This window comes from Marmota flaviventris, chromosome 17 (assembly GCF_047511675.1).
Source record: "Marmota flaviventris isolate mMarFla1 chromosome 17, mMarFla1.hap1, whole genome shotgun sequence".
Taxonomy (NCBI): domain Eukaryota; kingdom Metazoa; phylum Chordata; class Mammalia; order Rodentia; family Sciuridae; genus Marmota; species Marmota flaviventris.
In genome coordinates this window covers 61,497,098-61,515,360 of record NC_092514.1, presented here as the reverse complement: position 1 = coordinate 61,515,360, position 18,263 = coordinate 61,497,098, and the positions used below count along the sequence as shown (strand labels likewise).

At 39.4% G+C, this 18,263-nt stretch overlaps 4 protein-coding genes across 4 annotated transcripts; all 4 read right to left on the bottom strand.

Annotated features, from left to right (window-relative positions):
• Nucleotides 1-1,908: 1,908 nt before the first annotated feature.
• LOC114084040 (keratin-associated protein 1-3-like) lies at nt 1,909-2,400 on the bottom strand. Its single transcript, XM_071603455.1, has one exon. It carries the CDS (start codon nt 2,398-2,400, stop codon nt 1,909-1,911), a length of 492 nt encoding a protein of 163 aa, XP_071459556.1.
• Nucleotides 2,401-8,295: 5,895 nt separating this feature from the next.
• On the bottom strand, nt 8,296-8,775 carry LOC117794555 (keratin-associated protein 1-1-like). The gene has a single exon (XM_034635208.2). It carries the CDS (start codon nt 8,773-8,775, stop codon nt 8,296-8,298), a length of 480 nt encoding a protein of 159 aa, XP_034491099.2.
• A 3,259-nt stretch (nt 8,776-12,034) lies between these two features.
• LOC114101889 (keratin-associated protein 2-1-like) lies at nt 12,035-12,427 on the bottom strand. The gene has a single exon (XM_027947033.3). The coding sequence runs from the start codon at nt 12,425-12,427 to the stop codon at nt 12,035-12,037; it is 393 nt and encodes a 130-aa protein (XP_027802834.2).
• Nucleotides 12,428-17,327: 4,900 nt separating this feature from the next.
• LOC114084025 (keratin-associated protein 2-1-like) lies at nt 17,328-17,720 on the bottom strand. The gene has a single exon (XM_027925227.2). The coding sequence runs from the start codon at nt 17,718-17,720 to the stop codon at nt 17,328-17,330; it is 393 nt and encodes a 130-aa protein (XP_027781028.2).
• Nucleotides 17,721-18,263: the final 543 nt, after the last annotated feature.

The window sequence follows — 18,263 nt, the reverse complement described above, 5'->3', positions numbered from 1 at the left end:
GAAGTGTTGTGAATTTAAACAAAGTGCTATTCTTTATACATATATAAAAAAAATACTTTCAGTACCCTCTAGTTTAAGTCCAGGGAACTGTGAATTAATCCTGAACCTTGTCTGAAAAACTATCTAAACACATGAAGCATTTCCTGACACTTAGGTTGGAAAGTGTATAAATATGTTGTGTATGTGTATGATATACAAATGTGTTTATATATAATAAATATGCATATATGTGTATATATGTGCATATATACATATATACATAATATATATATTTTATATACACATATACATAATATATATTATGTATATATGTATATATATTATATTATATATATTATGTATTATACAATACATAATATATATATATATATATTATTCTCACTTTCTGTTTAGGAAATGGGAAAAAATTTTTGGAGTAAAATACTCCATCTCATTGGGACTGTATTTTTTTCAGTTTTCTCCTCCTTATATTTCTCTTGCTCTAACTTGTGAGATTCCATACAAACAGAAAAATGTGCTTTATTAGCACATATTACCACTGTTTGAAGATGGTCTGAAATTTCATCCCTCTTGCAGTGGCTCCACAGAAAATTAAGCTTCATTTTCTTAACTAAGCTTCTCCAGAAATCTTCACCATAATTGATCTTAGGACTATCAGCAGAAGAGTCTCTATAGAAGAGTTCAATAAAGGTAAACTTTCCATTTCCTGTTGCTCTATCTTACTTGGCCTCTGGCCTGGAAGAGATCAGCACTCCAGGTGCTGAATGCCCCTTTACTAGTTTTTCACAAACATTTATCCGGTATTGTAGTTTGTAGAAGTGTGTTTGCAAATGCAAAGTGTGATTAAAAAAAAAAAAAAGACAGGTCTCTGGCCTTGAGCTGGAGCTTCACAGAGATGTTTACTTTTCTAAGATAAAAGAAAAAAATTACTAATTGGGTAACTGCATGGTAACAACTGGCAGGAGGAGAGAAGAAAGGTTGACTTGCCCAGAACAGTGAAAGAAAAAGCTGCTTTGGGGTGAAGTTCTGCAGACTGTGAACTTCTGAGCCCCTCCTCTTACACGCTGGGTATAAAGTTCTAAACTGCCTCTCCTCAGGGTGCAGAAGGATTGATTGGTTACAGTGAAAGCTTTGCCCTCTGAACCTGACTATAGCCAAATAAGCCTACCTTTCAGTTTTCTATTTGGTGTCCTGCCTCGCCTGTCCCCTGCAACATTGTGATTGAAGAATAAGTCATGTTTAGGCTCTAGATTCTATACCTGTCTTATTTGTAAAAGCACTGTGAGAAGTCAATGTGTGGTGACAGAACCTAGGACATTTCCGAGACCCTAGGGTAATTGACTTTACTGTGTATTTTTATGGGGCTTAACATCCACCATACTTCATCACATTTCCTAACAAGAAGAATAGTGTGGGATAAAAAAACAGATTGAAATCTTCCATGTGACTTTGTGTGAAATATCTATCACAAACACAATAAAGAAAAGAGATTTCTGCTGCACCATTAGATATAATTTATTAGATATTGGCATATTCTTCTTCTTCCATAAGAGGAACAATTTGCAGGATGGTGAAGTAGCAGAGGGGAAAGTATCTGAGAAGAAGAGATAGTTCTTCCATGGGCTCTTCCTCAATGAGCTTCGGAGAGTGTTGTCAAATATCTGCAGAAGATCACAAATGGTTTTCCCATTTCTTCAGTCAAATCTGTGTTTTCCTCAGAGGAGAGATCAAAGTCTTTCTGGAGTGAAAACATAGTTCTGTGAGTCCCAACTATTTGGTAACCCCCATAACAAAAGCCAAATAAAGGGTCAAGGATTTGTTAGTGTTCCAGGAGTGGTTGAAGAGATAATTAGTTCCTGGCCTGAGTGCAAACTTGAAACTTCAAGTTGAGAATCAGCAGGCCGGCTCTTAACAGGTGGGCTCACAGCAGGAGGGTGGTGGGCAGCTGGAGCAGCAGCAGGCTGGGCGGCAGCAGGACTGTCCACAGTAGGATGGGCGGCAGCAGGAGGCCTGGGCATGGTGCAGCTGGCAGCAGGTGGGGGGTGTGCAGCTTGCCACGCAGCAGGGTGGCAGGAAGGTGCCCTCCACGCGGCAGTCTGGGCGGCACCACCTGATGCGGCAGCTCAGGGCTCCACCCTGGCCACCTCCAATTCCACTCCCAGAGCCACAGCCGGAGCCACAGCAGCTGGTCTGGCAGCAGCTGGGCTGGGAGCAGCTGGGCTGGGAGCAGCTGGGTTGGCAGCTGGGCTGGCAGCAGCTGGGCTGGGAGCAGCTATCCTGGCAGCCGCTGGGCTGGCAGCAGCCTGTCTGGCAGCAGTTGGGGCGGCAGCAGCTGGCGCCACAGTTCCCACTGGTGGAGCAGCTGGGGAATCCGCAGAAGCTGGTGGAGCAGCAGGCCATGGTGTCAGGGGTTGGCTGGAGGATTGTGTTGCTTAGAGAAGTTCTTGAATTTTAGCAGTGACTGCCACATGGGGCCTTTTATAATCCTTGGTCAGCTTCTCTTTTCCTTATTCCCAAAGTCTTTTCCTTGTTTGTGTTTAGATAATTTGCCTCTGAATGCTAATTGTCCTGTTCCTGAGTTATTTGGTCAACCTTCTTAAAGCCTTTAAAAGTTGATTTTATTTGGCTTTCAATTAGGGTTCTGTATCATGGTGCAGTAGTCACTAGCGTTCGTTGAGAGCATACCCCTAATCCCTCATGTTTGTTAAAATTTTTCCATTGCCCAAAGGATAATTGACTAATGCTGCTCACCTTTAAGGAGTGTCAATATTACTCAAGTTTGACCCTTATAACTGGATACTAGGGTCTCCCATGGGAGTTCAATTCCTAGCCGATGGCCCCCAATGTTAATGGCTGCTCCTTCTCTTTCTCATCTTCACTTTAGCTGTGAAGCAAGACTAGATTAAACTGGTCAGAAAAGGGATGCTTTCTTTCATACTGGGAAATGTGAATGGGTTGTCATTTGTAACGTTTTGGGAGTGCTTGTTATAATACCTCAATGTTCCAAATACCTTATATGTATCAATTCACTTAATTTTCTCAGCAATCTTATGGGGTGGGTATCACTGCTACTCTGATGATCCAGGTGAGGAAAATGAGCCACAGACAGATTTAATTAACAGGTCCAAGGCCACACCAAGGTCACAATGTGAAGCTGGAATCTGACCCTCCACTCTCTGACTCCAGACTAAATTGTGAACCGCAGTAGCTAGTTCCCGTTTTTCCCCCCTCAAGTAAGCAGTTGTTCTAAGGAAAATCGAAGGGGGGAACCCAGATGTGAAAACTTGCCCTCTTTCTTCCAGACATTTTTGAGGGTGAAGAGGTATTAGCTTAGCATAAATAATAACAATGTTAATTAGAGACTTTGCTAGAGATTTTGTTTATTTTTTAATAGCTTCATGAACATGTGCCAAAAGTGTGAACTTAATTGTGACTGTGCCCAATCTTTTATCTCAGGATATTCTATAAATTTAAATGGTTTTAGTTGCATAAAGTTATATTCAATATATTTACAATGGAGTATGTGTCAGTTGTTTGTTAGAACTACAGTATGCGGATCGTTGTAGATGTTAGAGACTAGTCTACCTTCATCTGTTGCCACATTCAAATCATATAATTTTTCCAGCCCATTAAAGATGAAGGTTTCATTAGGGTGAAGTGAAAGGTGACCAGGCCTCCATGGAGCATGGGCTGTACTGCAGAGAAAGGGAAGTTCAAATGCCAGCCAGGGGCTTTGAACCAGAATACCGAGTGCTGTTCTGTTTGTCCAAAAATGAAGGTTTTGAGCAGAGGTCATAAACTATTCCCAAGTCAGAATTAAGACATATTTGAAAATCCCGCATCCTATTTGAAATAGAAGATCATGTTCCTTGTGAATTTCTGGCTGCTTCTTAAGTTTCTTTGACGTGCTATTCTTTCCTTGGATGCTTAAAATGCGCTTTAAGTCATTGTCACTCTTGTAGGAGCTATTGAATTTATATCTATACTTGGCAGAATCTTTGATATTCAAGAAGATTTCACCAGCTCTATGAAGATGATAAAAAAACCCAGAGGAAGGGGGTTGGAAGGGGAGTGGAGAGGGACAGGAAAGGGGAGGATCAGTGGAATGAGTTTGACCAAATTACACTGTGTGCCTGTACCACAGTGAATTCCACCTTTATAAACCCTATAAAGTACCAGTTTATAAAGATAATTATATAGGGGGAAGGCCAAAGAAGTAGAGAAGGGGAAATAGGGAGGGGAAGAACAGGAGGGAGGGAGAAGGTACTAGGGACTAAAATGGAACAAATTATATTCCGTGCATGTATAGTTATATCAGAATGAACCCCACAATTATGTATAGCTATAATACACTAATAAAAAATCTTCGCTTGCAAAAAGTTTAGATATTTGAGGAGTTGAAATACTTTATTGATAATAGCACTGTAGACAGTAAGTGTTGCACTTCGGATTTCAATTTCTGGGCTTTTCCGCCACGGTAATGCTTTCAACATCTTCTTCAATTTAACTCAGTTTCCATGTTCTGATTTTGAATTGCCCTTAGGGAATTATTATGTTTTTCTTTTTTAGTACCAGGGATTGAACCCAGGGGCACTTAACCACCGAGCCACATTCCTAGCCATTTTTACTTTTTTTATTTAGAGACATGGTCTTGCTAAATTACTTAGGGCCTTGCTAAGTTACCGAGCCTGGCTTGGAAGTCCCAATCCTCCTGCCTCAGCCTCCTGAGCCACTGGCATTACAGTGAGAATTCTATTCCTCAGCAACAGAATGAAAACTAATCTGATCATTCCCTTACTTCCCCTCAATCAATCAAGAAAATGAGAATTAACCGGCATCTTTTCTTCTACCACTTGAACCCATGTCTTCTTGATTGGGTCCACGGAAATAGAGGAACAGGTCACAAGCATTCATGGTGTTACAACTCTATTGTTTTTAGGGGGTAACATGCCAGTACCTTGACATAAAAGATTTTTTAAAATTACTGTGCTTATTCTCTTTGGTTTTCACTACTTCTTTCAGGTTGAGGGGCCCAGGCCATTCTAGTACCATAAGAAGAAAGGACATGTTTGGGGCTATTATTTTTGACCATTTGACCTCTATTTAGGAGAGACACTAATGTTTTGAGTTGTCTTTTCTTTGTGTCTTTCTTTATGTCAGCTTGGGAGCCTGAGGCAGAAGGACTGCCGGTTCCAAGCCAGCCTCAGCAACTTAGGGAAGCCCTTAGCAACTTACTGGGACCTTGTCTCAAAATAAAAAATAAAAAGGGCTGGGGATGTAGCTCAGTGTTTAAGTGCCCTGGTTCAATCTGTGATGCCAAACCCAAAAGGTAACAAAACAAATTTAAAAAAGAAGTTAGGAATAATGTTTTCTAGTTACAAATTTTGGGGGTTCTTCCAAATCCTTCACTTCCATTTTACTAGTTTTCTAATCCAGTTGCATCTGCCTCACTTAGACTTCCAAGGAATAAGATCTGGTGAATGCATCAATCAAGGGAGCACACCAAGGGCATCCTTGCTCCTGGATTCTGGTGACCTGGACTGGACAGCAAATAAACTTCAAGGATCTCCTTTCACCTACAACTTTTTATTATAAACCAAGTATTAGGATCTTTCTCAGTTCACCTGAATGCCAACCCAGCTCTTTTTGGTGCTTCTGAGCTAAAGCCCGTTTAAGTGAAAGGTACATCAATACTAAACCTTTTTATCCTAATGAGAGAAAAGAAATCTGTGTATGAGGGGAATTGAATGTTGACCATGCTATAGAGCCACTAAGTGCAGAAATGCAGGCTGTGCCCTGATGTGGGGTTCTGTCCATTCTGAGGAAGGAGTGCATTGTTCTTCATACCAAGATGTTGTAGGCTCCATAAGCTGCATGCCCAGGTATGATGTGGCACCTTCAAACCTTCATACTAGATAAAAGTGGCACCTTTATCTAGTTCTAGTAAAATTGTATGAGTGGAGGTCACATTCCTTCAGTTACTGTAAATTGAGGTGAAATTCACATAACATCAATTAATCATGTTGAAGTATATAATTGAGTGACATTCAGTGCCTTAATCTACAACCACCACCTCTCCAGTTTTAAAACTTTTTCATCATCCCAGAAGAATACCCCATGATCTTTAAAGTAATCACCTCCCATGTCCCTTGACTCCCAGTGGTGGATCGCCATGTTGATTTTATGACCAAAGATTGTATCCTATGGAATGGGAACCCCATTGTGTATCTTTTATTTTATCTTTGCCTTATTTCAGAACACTTTCTGGAGATTAGAAAAAGAGTGATATCGACAGTGCATGGTCCAACATCATATTTTCTGTTTCACAATACATGACAGGATTGTATACATATTGTGAAAATATCAGTTGGTACTCCCTCTCATCATTTTCCAAAGCATGCTTGGAATAGCATTAGAGAGACAGGATATTAACAAGCAAAATATGAACAGAGGATTTCTTGGCTAAATCAATTTGAGAATGATGGCTATAGAGATTTCTTTATTGCAGGTCACCTCAGTCCCTTTAATGACACTTGGTTTTCTAAAGTGCTACATATGTATATATTAAACATATTATGTATATATTATTATATTACATATATTATATATGTATTGTATGTGTTAAATGTATTAATACTTATAAATTTATATTAAATATGTATTAATGTATTAAATATATATGAAACTTTATAATATGGTATACATTACATACCATATAGTCTAATATGCTTTGTGTATATTAAATATATATAATATATAGTTTAATGTGCTTTATAGACCTCAAAGATGGTGATGAAGCATGGAATATTGTTTGATCATTCAACATTTTTTCCCCCTTGGGACATCTGAAGGGATTGACGGTATGGCACTTGTTTAGGAAGTTATCTATTTGTGTATGAACATGCTAAGTTGAAATAAGTCAGACTCAGAAAAACAAGTGTCATGTGTTTCCTCTCATTTGGAATCTATAAGGAAAAAGAAAAAGAAAAGAGATGACGTGAAAGCAGAAGGGAGACCACTCGGGTAGAGAAAGGGGTGAGAGAGAGAGAATTCATGGAGGTCACGGGAAGTCCAACTGATTGAATTATGATATATATATACATACACACACACACACACACACATATATATGTACAAATATGCCACAATGAGACTCATTAGTCTGTATAATTAATATATACCCATAAGAGATAAAAAATAAAAAAGAAGTGGTTGTCCTGGTAAGTGGAGTGACTTGCCCAAGAAGTCATGAATTGAACTGGGGGCAGGGACAGCACACCTGTAATCCCAGCTACTCAGGAGGCTGAGGCAGGATGATAAAAAGTTCAAGGCCAGCCTGGACACTTTTGCAAGACTCTTTCTCAAAATAAAGCTTAAAAAAGATATAGCAGTGGTATAGTGTCCCTGGGTCTAATCCCCAGTACCAAAACGAAAGAACAACAAAGAAAGAGGAAGCCATGGATTGTTAGTTACAAAGCTGGGACTAGAAATCAGGACGCCTCTACATCTTATGGTGATGTTTTACAACCTTGAGTTTATGATCTTCCCCAGTTTGCATTTGCTTTTGTATACCTTTGATGTTGAAAGAGTTATACACCAACTCAAATGGATGCATGGATGGGTTTAGCAGCACCTCAAAAAGCTGAATCACAAGAACTTCCTTTTTCGCAAAACTGATCTTTTCTAATACTGAGCCCACCACTTTGTACATGTGTAGCTTTGTACATGTGAGGGCATTGGGAAACAGTTGCTGACTACTGTTGTGTTTTTATTTATTTATTTATTCTACATAAATGCATTGGGTTCTTTTAACTGTATACTTTGGCTGAAGAATATTGGGCCATTTACTAGCAAAACAAATTAAAACAAAAACCACTTTCAAAGATCGTTATGAAAAGAATAAAAATAAAGAAAAACTATAGAGCTTTGTAGAGATTTTGAAAAAACCCATATTTAACAGATTCCAAAGAAAATAAAGTTCTAACAACGACTCATCATTGAAAAGATGGCTTTTATTAAATTCTAGTCCCAAGAAGCTGTTGAAACAATTTAAATGACATTTATAGTAAAATATCACACATCCCTTTTCAGATTGTAGGACTTCTGTTGATGCTAAGGTCTATGAGAAGTTTTTGATCTTCCACCGAGAATGAATCTACCTCCTAGGAAATCATGTACCTGTGTGACAAGGAGTTGTGAGCTGGGTTAAGGGGATTGGAATTCAGAAATTTGTTGGAACTCTTCTTTGGTTAGTTTGAAGTGCCATCTTCTTGATATTCTTCTCAGAAGGAAGTTTTAACAGGTGGGCTCACAGCAGGAGGGTGGTGGGCAGCTGTAGCAGCAGCAGGCTGGGCGGCAGCAGGACTGTCCACAGTAGGATGGGCGGCAGCAGGAGGCCTGGGCATGGTGCAGCTGGCAGCAGGTGGGGGGTGTGCAGCTCGCCACGCAGCAGGGTGGCAGGAAGGTGCCCTCCACGCGGCAGTCTGGGCGGCACCACCTGATGCGGTAGCTCATGGCTCCATCCTGGCCACCTCCAATTCCACTCCCAGAGCCACAGCCGGAGCCACAGCAGCTATCCTGGCTGCAGCTGGTCTGGCAGCAGCTGGGTTGGCAGCAGCTGGTCTGGCAGCAGCTGGGCTGGGAGCAGCTATCCTGGCAGCCGCTGGGCTGGCAGCAGCCTGTCTGGCAGCAGTTGGGGCGGCAGCAGCTGGCGCCACAGTTCCCACTGGTGGAGCAGCTGGGGAATCCGCAGAAGCTGGTGGAGCAGCAGGCCATGGTGTCGGGGGTTGGCTGGAGGATTGTGTTGCAAAAGGATGTTTCTGAGTTATGGCTTCTTATTCCACCTCGGGCTTTTTATAAGCCTTAGCCAGTTCCTCCGTTTGTGACGGCATTTTTATCTTATTAGTCTTTAAACCAGTTTTTTTAAGGGCCCTCTGATTATTCAAATGCTGAGTTACTTTAAACATATCTCCAAATAGGTTTTTCCTGATTGCTCAGCTAATGCTCACTAAATGTGTTCGTCCTTGGTGGCAATATTGATGTTTCATTTTCAAACAATGCCGTAATTCCCACTCAAGTCTCATGCTTGTGGTTGTGGCATCTGACAAGGTGACTCTTTACCTATACGATGTTGTGATTTTGAAATCATATTCACCAGAACTAAAATTTCCAGAAAAGAACTATTAATCAAGGAATGCCTTCATGTAAGGCCACTTAGATGAAGGCTATATTTATATTTTTAGATTGGTAAGATTATAGTCTCTACAATAAGCTAGGCAAAAACTCTGATAAACTCCACATTCATAGAAATTCATAGATCGCTCTAGATATTGCATCCTTTCAATTTCTGGGATCTCTCCTAAACTTCAGACAGTCATACTTGAGAAAACATCTATAACTCAAGAGGGTGGATGGAACAAAGCTATTCCGTTCCACTTTAATAAGAAATAGGATAAAATTCATATTCAATAACTGTGAAAAATCATAATATTTGTAGAGAAGTTTATTCAACTCCACAAAAGGTGAACATCATTGCTATATGGATTGTTTAGATGCATTTATTTCTCAAAGGCAGGATTTACTTTCAGTTTAGGTCACTTTATGTTACTACATATGTGTTTTATAAAATGATATTGGACCAAAGAGCATGACAGTTGGACTTATGAAAAGGAAACAAAGAAAGAAAAAAGTTTTTTCTTTTCTTTTTTTTCTAGATCACAACAGAAGACAGTTTAGGAAATGAATGATCAATTGTACTTAAATAGTTTATAAATTTAAAAACTTTAGAATAAATTTCAGCTGCTTTATAGTTTCTTATGGTAGACTTTATTATTTGGTAACTGTTAAAAAAACAAAAAGGCAAATTTTAGCAAAAGTTTAAGCAACTCCTGGTAGTTGCCAAAAAAAAAAAAAAAAAAAAAGAACATGGCTTTTCACTGTTTAGGGTTACATGAAAAAAAGTGTTGACCAAGAAAACATGTTGCTACCTGTGATACGTTTATTCTTTCCTTCCAATAATAAGTAGAAGCACACAGTTTTTATGAGATATCAGTTTGTATATTAAATAGAATTACAGTGGAATATGATTCATGCCAGTTCATATTATGGTAACCATGTCAGTAGGTATGATTACATGTAATCATTGAATAGTGGAGGTTAAAGATAAATAAATCATCATTTCCAACCTCTTAATATTGTAGGTGTAGAAACTGACATCTGTTTTGTTTTGGGGAAGACCAGGGATTGAACTCAGGGGCACTTGACCACTGAGTCACATCCCCAGCCCCAGCCCTATTTTGTATTTTATTTAGAGACAGGGTCTCACTGAGCTGCTTAGTGCCTCGCCATTGCTAAGGCTTTGAACTCATGATCTTCCTTCCTCAGCCTCCTGAGCCGCTGGGATTATAGGCATGTATCACCATGCCCAGCCTGACATCATTCTTAATATAAATAGCATGTTTGTTTAATTTTACTGTTCACAGAGCACTAAGGATTTGCAAAGAAAACAAGATCTTATTTGTCTGTCTCATATCTTGCTCTAGTGCACAAATCAGTGTGGTATCAATAGGAAGCATTAATCAAGAAAATGTGTTAACCATATGGCATCAGAGTTCTAAATTGGAACACTGCTCTTGTGGTATGGACCACTTCTACTTTATTTTTTAGTTTATGCTAGAATACTATTGAGTCTGGGAATAAATACATTTTGGAAAAGTTGAATGACTTTCTGCATTGCTACAGTCTGTAGCCAGAAGAATTGGGTATAAAATTCCTACCCGCTCTTTCTTAGACCACTTCTTTTTTCTTTATACCACGCTGATTTCCAGTATTAATTAGCATTAGTAAAACTTCATGTCTCCTGCTTTTATTTTGAATATTTTAGAATAGCTCAAGAAGAGAAATATGGGATGATGGGAAGAATATATTGTGGAGCAGTGACTTTAAATTCATAGTAAATAAATGCAAATATGTTAAAATTCTTTTGTTTGCAGACCAGAAGAGTTTCCCTCAGAAATGCAACATATCGCATTTGGTTCCCTAATCATTCCATGTTTCCTGTATCCAACTTAGTGAATATGCTTTCTGGGCTTCCAATCTGTCATATTCATCATGTGTTCTTAATCCACAGCCATCATCTTAATTCAGCTCCTATGTCACTTGCACCAGGGCAATAGCCTCCTGATTAGTTGCTGTATTTTTTTTTTTTTTTTAATCTGTGGACTTGACCTCTGTCATTTTAAGGAGCTTCCATAGACTTCATACCATCATGTCAATTCCTGCCCCAAAGCTTTCAACAGCCCCTTAGTGTTTGCTTACCCACTCCTTTGACTAATATGTAAATCATACACATTTTTCAAATTTTTCTTATACTATCACTCTACATATATCCAGTGCTCCTAACCTGACTTTCCTCTGCACGACTCTATGGTACCTCCCTCTGTAATTTTGCCCATAGTTTTGGTGCCCTTCCTGGATGCCAGAACCTTAACTCATAGAAAACTCTAGCTTCTTTCAATCTTTCTTATTCTCTCCAATCAACAGTGAGTTATCTGGTGACACTGTGTAGTATATTTTACTTTTATTTTTTCATACGATACTCTTTTGTCAAATTATGGTGGATTTCACTCATCCCCATAGAAATGTTTTAAAGAGAGGGGAACATTTTTAGGTCAGTTTTAATGTCTCTGGTATACCATGCAGATGGTAGGCAACCAGCACAGTTTTCACTGAGTTGAAATTTAATGTAACATTTAGCATTAGTAAATAAAGCCAAAGCAGCATTTGTGAGGCCAAAGAAGTCAAGTTTATTAGAAAATAAGCATCCCCCAAGACCTTAGATCCAAGATGGAAATAAGGACATTACTTCTATTCAGAGACTTGAGACCATCCCAAGTCTTAAGAGATGAGCTCAGGTCTCCTTTCGCAGGCAGGTTGGTTTAGGGTCTTGGTGGCTCAGGTCAGGAGTTTGTTAGGTAGAGAAATGGAAATTCAAGTTTCAGAAGGTTGATTGCTTGCTCGGGAGTCAGCTCACTTCTTAGCAGCAGGGGTTGCAGCAGGAGGTCCTGCAGATGGTGCGGCAGGGCGCAGGCTGGCAGCAGTGGGGGCGGCAGCAGGGCGCCTGCACACTGATGGGCTGGCAGCTGGTGGAGGCCCAGCAGCAGGGTCTGCAGACCACGGCCGTGCAGGACGTTGGGCAGCAGGTGATGGGGCGGCAGCAGCCTTCCTGCAGGCCACAGGGGTCGCAGCAGATGGGGCGGCCTGTGGGCTCACAGATGGGGCGCGTGTAGCGGGGCACACAGGTCACAGGGCGGCACACGGTGGTCTGGCAGGACACGGGGCGGCAGCAGCAGGGGTCGCGGCTGCAGCAGGGCTGGCAGCAGCCTCCACAGCTCTGGGAGGAGAAGGAGCCACAGCAGGAGCCGGTCATGGTGGAGTGTGGGCTGGAGTAGTGTTGAGGACTTGAGAGGAGTTGGAGGTTCTCAGGTGTGATGTCTTCTTCCTTCTCTGGGCCCTTTATATACCCTGGCCAGGTGCTGATGACCCTCTTGTTTGTCTTTTGACCAATTAAGTGGACATTTTTTTGACTAATGGTTCCTTGTGACATACTCATGATCTCATTGAAGAATTCTTGTTGCATCTCTAAATATGAATGTATTCACACGGTTTATCATGAAAACCTAACATTCATAGCCATTTGGGATGTGGCCACTCCCTTTTAATTGATAGATGATTGTGTATCTTTATGGGGAGCATAGTATGATGCTTTGGTACATTTTTACATTGTGTATTGATCAATCCAGAAGACAGGCTATTCATATCTCAGACATTCACCATTTCTTTGTGATGAGAAATTCAAAATCCTCTCTTCCAACTATTTTTAATCACATAATGCAATACTGTTAACTATATCTATCTTCAGTCGAATGGAGTACCAGAACTTAATTTTCTTCTCAGGCTGTGAGTTTATACATTTTAACCAACATCTTTCCTTATCTCCCTCTCTTGATTGTTGCTTATTGTGAGGAGATAGGACCCAATGAAACCTGGATAAAATGGTCCCAAGGAACCTCATTTTATTAAAATAAATGGAATAGAGGAATACACAGAACATTGACTAGATACCTGTTCTCCAGCAGGTTATCTGAAAACACTTGCCTGTGAATCAGACAGGTGTTAGACACATGCTTCCATGCAATTCCTTGGGGATATATTTGTTTATCATTTTATATAGAAGAATATGTATAGGATGGGAGCTCCTAAAAAGAAAAGCAAATGTTTATTTATTGAAATAAGAGATCTGAGACTTATGTATTTTTTTTTTCTTTTCTTCAGTGTAGGCTATGTGTAGTTCTGGTTTTTCTGTCACAGGTATTGATTTTTATCTCCACAACATGACATTGTTTATTGATTTTTATCTCCACCATATGACATTTTTTTTTTATATTTGCCTTTTACAACATAAGAGTTATATCATGGGAAGGTTTTGCTTCCTACACCTTGACATGGGTGTTATGACTACCAAGTGACATTTTGGAGGTTTTCTCATCCTACTTTGCAAACATATTATACAATACACTATTGAGGGGAGGCAGGTGGGATATTGCCACCCAGTCATCCCGCTGTGGCCCTGCTCGAAATGTGATGGCCATACTTCTTTAGGAAACATCAGCAGGGGCAGTGTAAGGACTGCATGACAGGGCAATCTCTACTTTCCAGCTTGAACCTTCCTATTATTTGCTAGTAGCATTTGGATCACTTTAGGAGCATTTCCACCATTCAAAAGAATGTAGCTTGGGCCCCAGGATCTAAAGTTTCCCAAATGGAATTTCAGATTTTTTAAAGGAATGTAAATTGACTGAACACATTCCACAGTTGAGGAGACAGGGGAGGGAGAAATTAGGCAGTCTCATTGCTAATGACCTTTGACGCTCACGCTTCACATTCTTGCCTTCATTCATGAACTTTTTTTTTTTTTTTAAATAGTAACCTAGATAAAAAGTTAGATATTCTATTCTTTTCAGGACACAATACCTCATAATCAATTTTCATGTTGCTCTGGAGTTTTTATGAATACCAACCCCCCCACCCCATGGGAGCCTCTTCAGACAACACATAAAGTTATCAGGGCTAATTTCTCTATTGCAAATACTTCTCATCTAATGTCGTTCCAAAGAGATTTTTCTTTCTCATGTATGAAGATCCACAAAGATCAAGAATCTGAGAGTCACTCAGTAAACTGTCCCAGTGTTTACTCCCTTAACACATTTTTCCCACCGCAGACCAAAATTCATTTTCAGGCAGAGAACATGTGGCTCATGTTCCCAGTGTCCACACTGTAGGGTTGAGGGAGGTGGGCATTGTGCTTTGACACTGGAGGCAAGTCAGCTGTTACTTTCTGAGGCCACTACAACCAGGCAACACTCATTTAAACCGTGCCACATGCTGGCATATAATAATAACCCAAGTACATGTCAGGATTGTCATGAGGACAGTGTCTTATATTTATCAAATTAAAAAAGTAATTTAAAAGGTCACATCCTTTTTGTGCCTGATAAACTCTAAATTTTGCATTTAGAACAAAACCCAACGTGCTTAATATGGCACAAAAAATTCAAAATGACCAGTTGTCTTCTCAGTCACTATAGAAATACACATTCAATAAGATTATTCAGTGACAAGTTTCATGACTAGCACAAAGTAAAACTAAAATACCTGGAAGGCAGATATAGAGTTCTCTGTCAATCTCTGCTAAGTGGAATCAGGTTGTTATTTTGATAACAGGAAACACAGATATCAGAACCATGGATAGAATAATGAACTCTAGATAGGGCAGAGGCATGGGAGGGGAAGAGAGGGGGCAGGGGGTTAGCAAGGATGGTGGAATGTGATGGACATCATTATCCAAAGTACATGTATGAAGACACACATTGGTGTCAACATACTTTATATACAACTAGAGATATGAAAAATTGTGCTGCATATATGTAATAAGAATTGTAATACATTCTGCCATCATTTAGTTTTTAAAAAATCAATTAAAAAATATATAAGTTTTACTGAAAACTCCACAGCCCAGCAATGCAGGGTGGCATCTTAGGGACAAAAATCTTTTTTTTTTTTAAAGCAAAACAAATTTAGACAGGTTGCTGGTGGTGGTAGAAGATATTTTTGTCATAACAAATCATAGGGCTTTGTTAATTAACTATAATATTATGAATACATTTTAATGTGTGAAATGTTATCTTGTGTTTTAGATTTGAAGAAATTTTTGTCATAACAAATCCTAGGGCTTTTTAAAATCATTATATCCAACAATAACATTAAAATAAATTTTAATTTGAAAAATATCATCTAGTTTTCTGGATTCTTGGTTGCCTGTACAAATGGACAAAAACAATTGTATATTTAAGGTGAATAGTTAACAACTTTTATTTTTTTATTTCTATTTTTTTATTATTAGTTTTTTTTATTATTAGTTGTTAGCAACTTTTAAACAATACTTATTTGGGGGCACAACAGTAGAGCATTGTGATTTCTATAGTGGAGATGATCATAAAATGATAAAAGATAAACTCAAGATTTAATAATTTGGTCACATTTTGAAGACATCAGAGAAGTCCACTACAAATAACATAGTGATATACCTTTCTGTTAAACAAAGAAAATTTGTTAGTAATACAAACAATAGCTGTCTAATTTATCTCCTTTAAGTCCATTTAGATTTTGATAGGTAAGTTTTTCAAAGTAAAACATAGTCAAGGGAAATGTTTAAATATTTTTCCCAAAATAGTTATAACTGTTAGGTAATATATTCCATTAAAAATAAAATATATGTGCATTTAAAAATTATATAATTAAGAAAAATCTAAAAAAGAAAATGAATGCTCTCATAAACTATGGTTAGATTTTGTTATATAATGCCACAATTTTTTTTTTTGTAAGTACTGAGGATTAAACCTCAGCTGCTCTACTACTGAACTAAATTACCAGCCCTTTTTATTTTTTGAAACAGTGTCTCAATAAGTTGCCCTGGCTGGCTTCAAACTTATGATTCTCCTGTCTCAGCCTCCTGAATATCTGGGACTATAGGCATGTGCCACCACACCTGGCTGTTATAGGTAATTTTTCCTGCATACACACATATAGACATGCAACAAAAATTTCCTTCACAATGTGGTTTTATACTTTATAGTTTGTTTATTTTTTCACTTAAATATATATGTGAGAAGCAATTGCATGATATTTCCTAATATGTTTATAATCTTCAACTGTTTTTTTACTATTTTTTATTTATAAAAATATTTTTATTTATATTATAACTATTTTTATTTAATTGCTTATATTATACATTATTTGTCGTTTTTCTTATTTATATCTCATCTCTCCAAATAGACTATAACATCTTTGAAGCTGGGACACCATTTTATTCCTTTGTGTCCTCTCAGGGTGGTGAACTGAATGCCACATTCATAATAGATATTCAATAAACATGTGTAGATTGTCATCCTTGATTCATTTTCTTGGAAAATACCACTAATGTGGAATTTCTGAACATAAAGGCAAATAGCCCCAGACAGCAAGTGCAGATATAGTATTCACAAGAGTCGGTGTTGTCAATAACATTCTCAAATCTCAAACACAAAAAAGGAGATTCTTTATCCAGGATAGCATTTACACTTGGGCACAAAGAAAAAAGAATGTCAAGATTCCTTCCTTCTCAAGCTACCAGGCCTTTGTGGTGTACCAACAGGGATCAGTTCAGTAAACAAACCCTCAGGCCAGAAATTAAGCGTCAACCCAGATTTGGCCTCCTAATGTCCTCCAATGGAGGACAATTCTCAGTTGGCTGATCCTGGAATACTGACTTCCAACTTCCTCATCAGCTACAATGCTCTGTACTTGCCATGTACCATAATTATGAAAACAACAACAACATAAAAAAAAAAAAAAAAAAAAAAAAAAAAAACTACTTAGATTGTTTCAGAAAACAAATTAAGAAAATTATTCTGCATCGTGCCCTTGAAAATCTCTGGATGATGACAATCTAGCAGAAGGAAGTATTACAAAGACCATGATTCTATGCTGAAAGTATTCAGTTTATTAGAAACAGACAACGTGATATAGGAGTTAGGTGAGGGTCCAAAGAGGACAGAGGAGTCTTCATCAGTAATTGATCTGAGAAGTGTCTTCCGGACATAGCCAGAGCTAGTAGGAAAAGAGGAGGGATGGGCTTCTCAGAAAAATGCAGAGTGGTCTCTCACGATGCCCCAAAGGGCCATAGGATAGACCCACTCATCTCCCGAGGCTCCCTTAGTTATAATAGGCTCTCAGCAGCAGGGGTTGCAGCAGGAGGTCCTGCAGGTGGTGCGGCAGGGCGCAGGCTGGCAGCAGTGGGGGCGGCAGCAGGGCGCCTGCACACTGATGGGCTGGCAGCTGGTGGAGGCCCAGCAGCAGGGTCTGCAGACCACGGCCGTGCAGGACGTTGGGCAGCAGGTGATGGGGCGGCAGCAGCCTTCCTGCAGGCCACAGGGGTCGCAGCAGATGGGGCGGCCTGTGGGCTCACAGATGGGGCGCGTGTAGCGGGGCACACAGGTCACAGGGCGGCACACGGTGGTCTGGCAGGACACGGGGCGGCAGCAGCAGGGGTCGCGGCTGCAGCAGGGCTGGCAGCAGCCTCCACAGCTCTGGGAGGAGAAGGAGCCACAGCAGGAGCCGGTCATGGTGGAGTGTGGGCTGGAGTAGTGTTGAGGACTTGAGAGGAGTTGGAGGTTCTCAGGTGTGATGACTTCTTCCTTCTCTGGGCCCTTTATATACCCTGGCCAGGTGCTCATGACCCCAGGGCACATGATCATTTCTTTGTTTTTGTGTATTTCTTCTGAATAAGTCCTCTAGACATCTTTTAGGTGTTTGGGTAGTCATAAAATTCTATTTGTTTTCCTTCTTTAATGGAGATTCATTATATTTTGCTATTTATAGTTCACATAGGAACTTAATGACCTTAACTTCAAAGTCTCCAATTATCTTTAGAATTTGATGATGCTTTTGCCCGTTGATGTTTCGATAGCACGAAGTAGCTGTCATACCCTTAGGGTTACTAACAGTGGAAGTTAATTAATTAAGTTTTGAGCATTCTTTTCTACTGCAAGCTTTCTGGGGAAACAAGTTGAGAATAATACTATAGAAATATTTTAAAAGCCAAGTTGTTTTTTGTTTTTTGTTTTTTCCCCAGTAAGAGAAGAATTTTTCTATCTACTTTTGGAGCA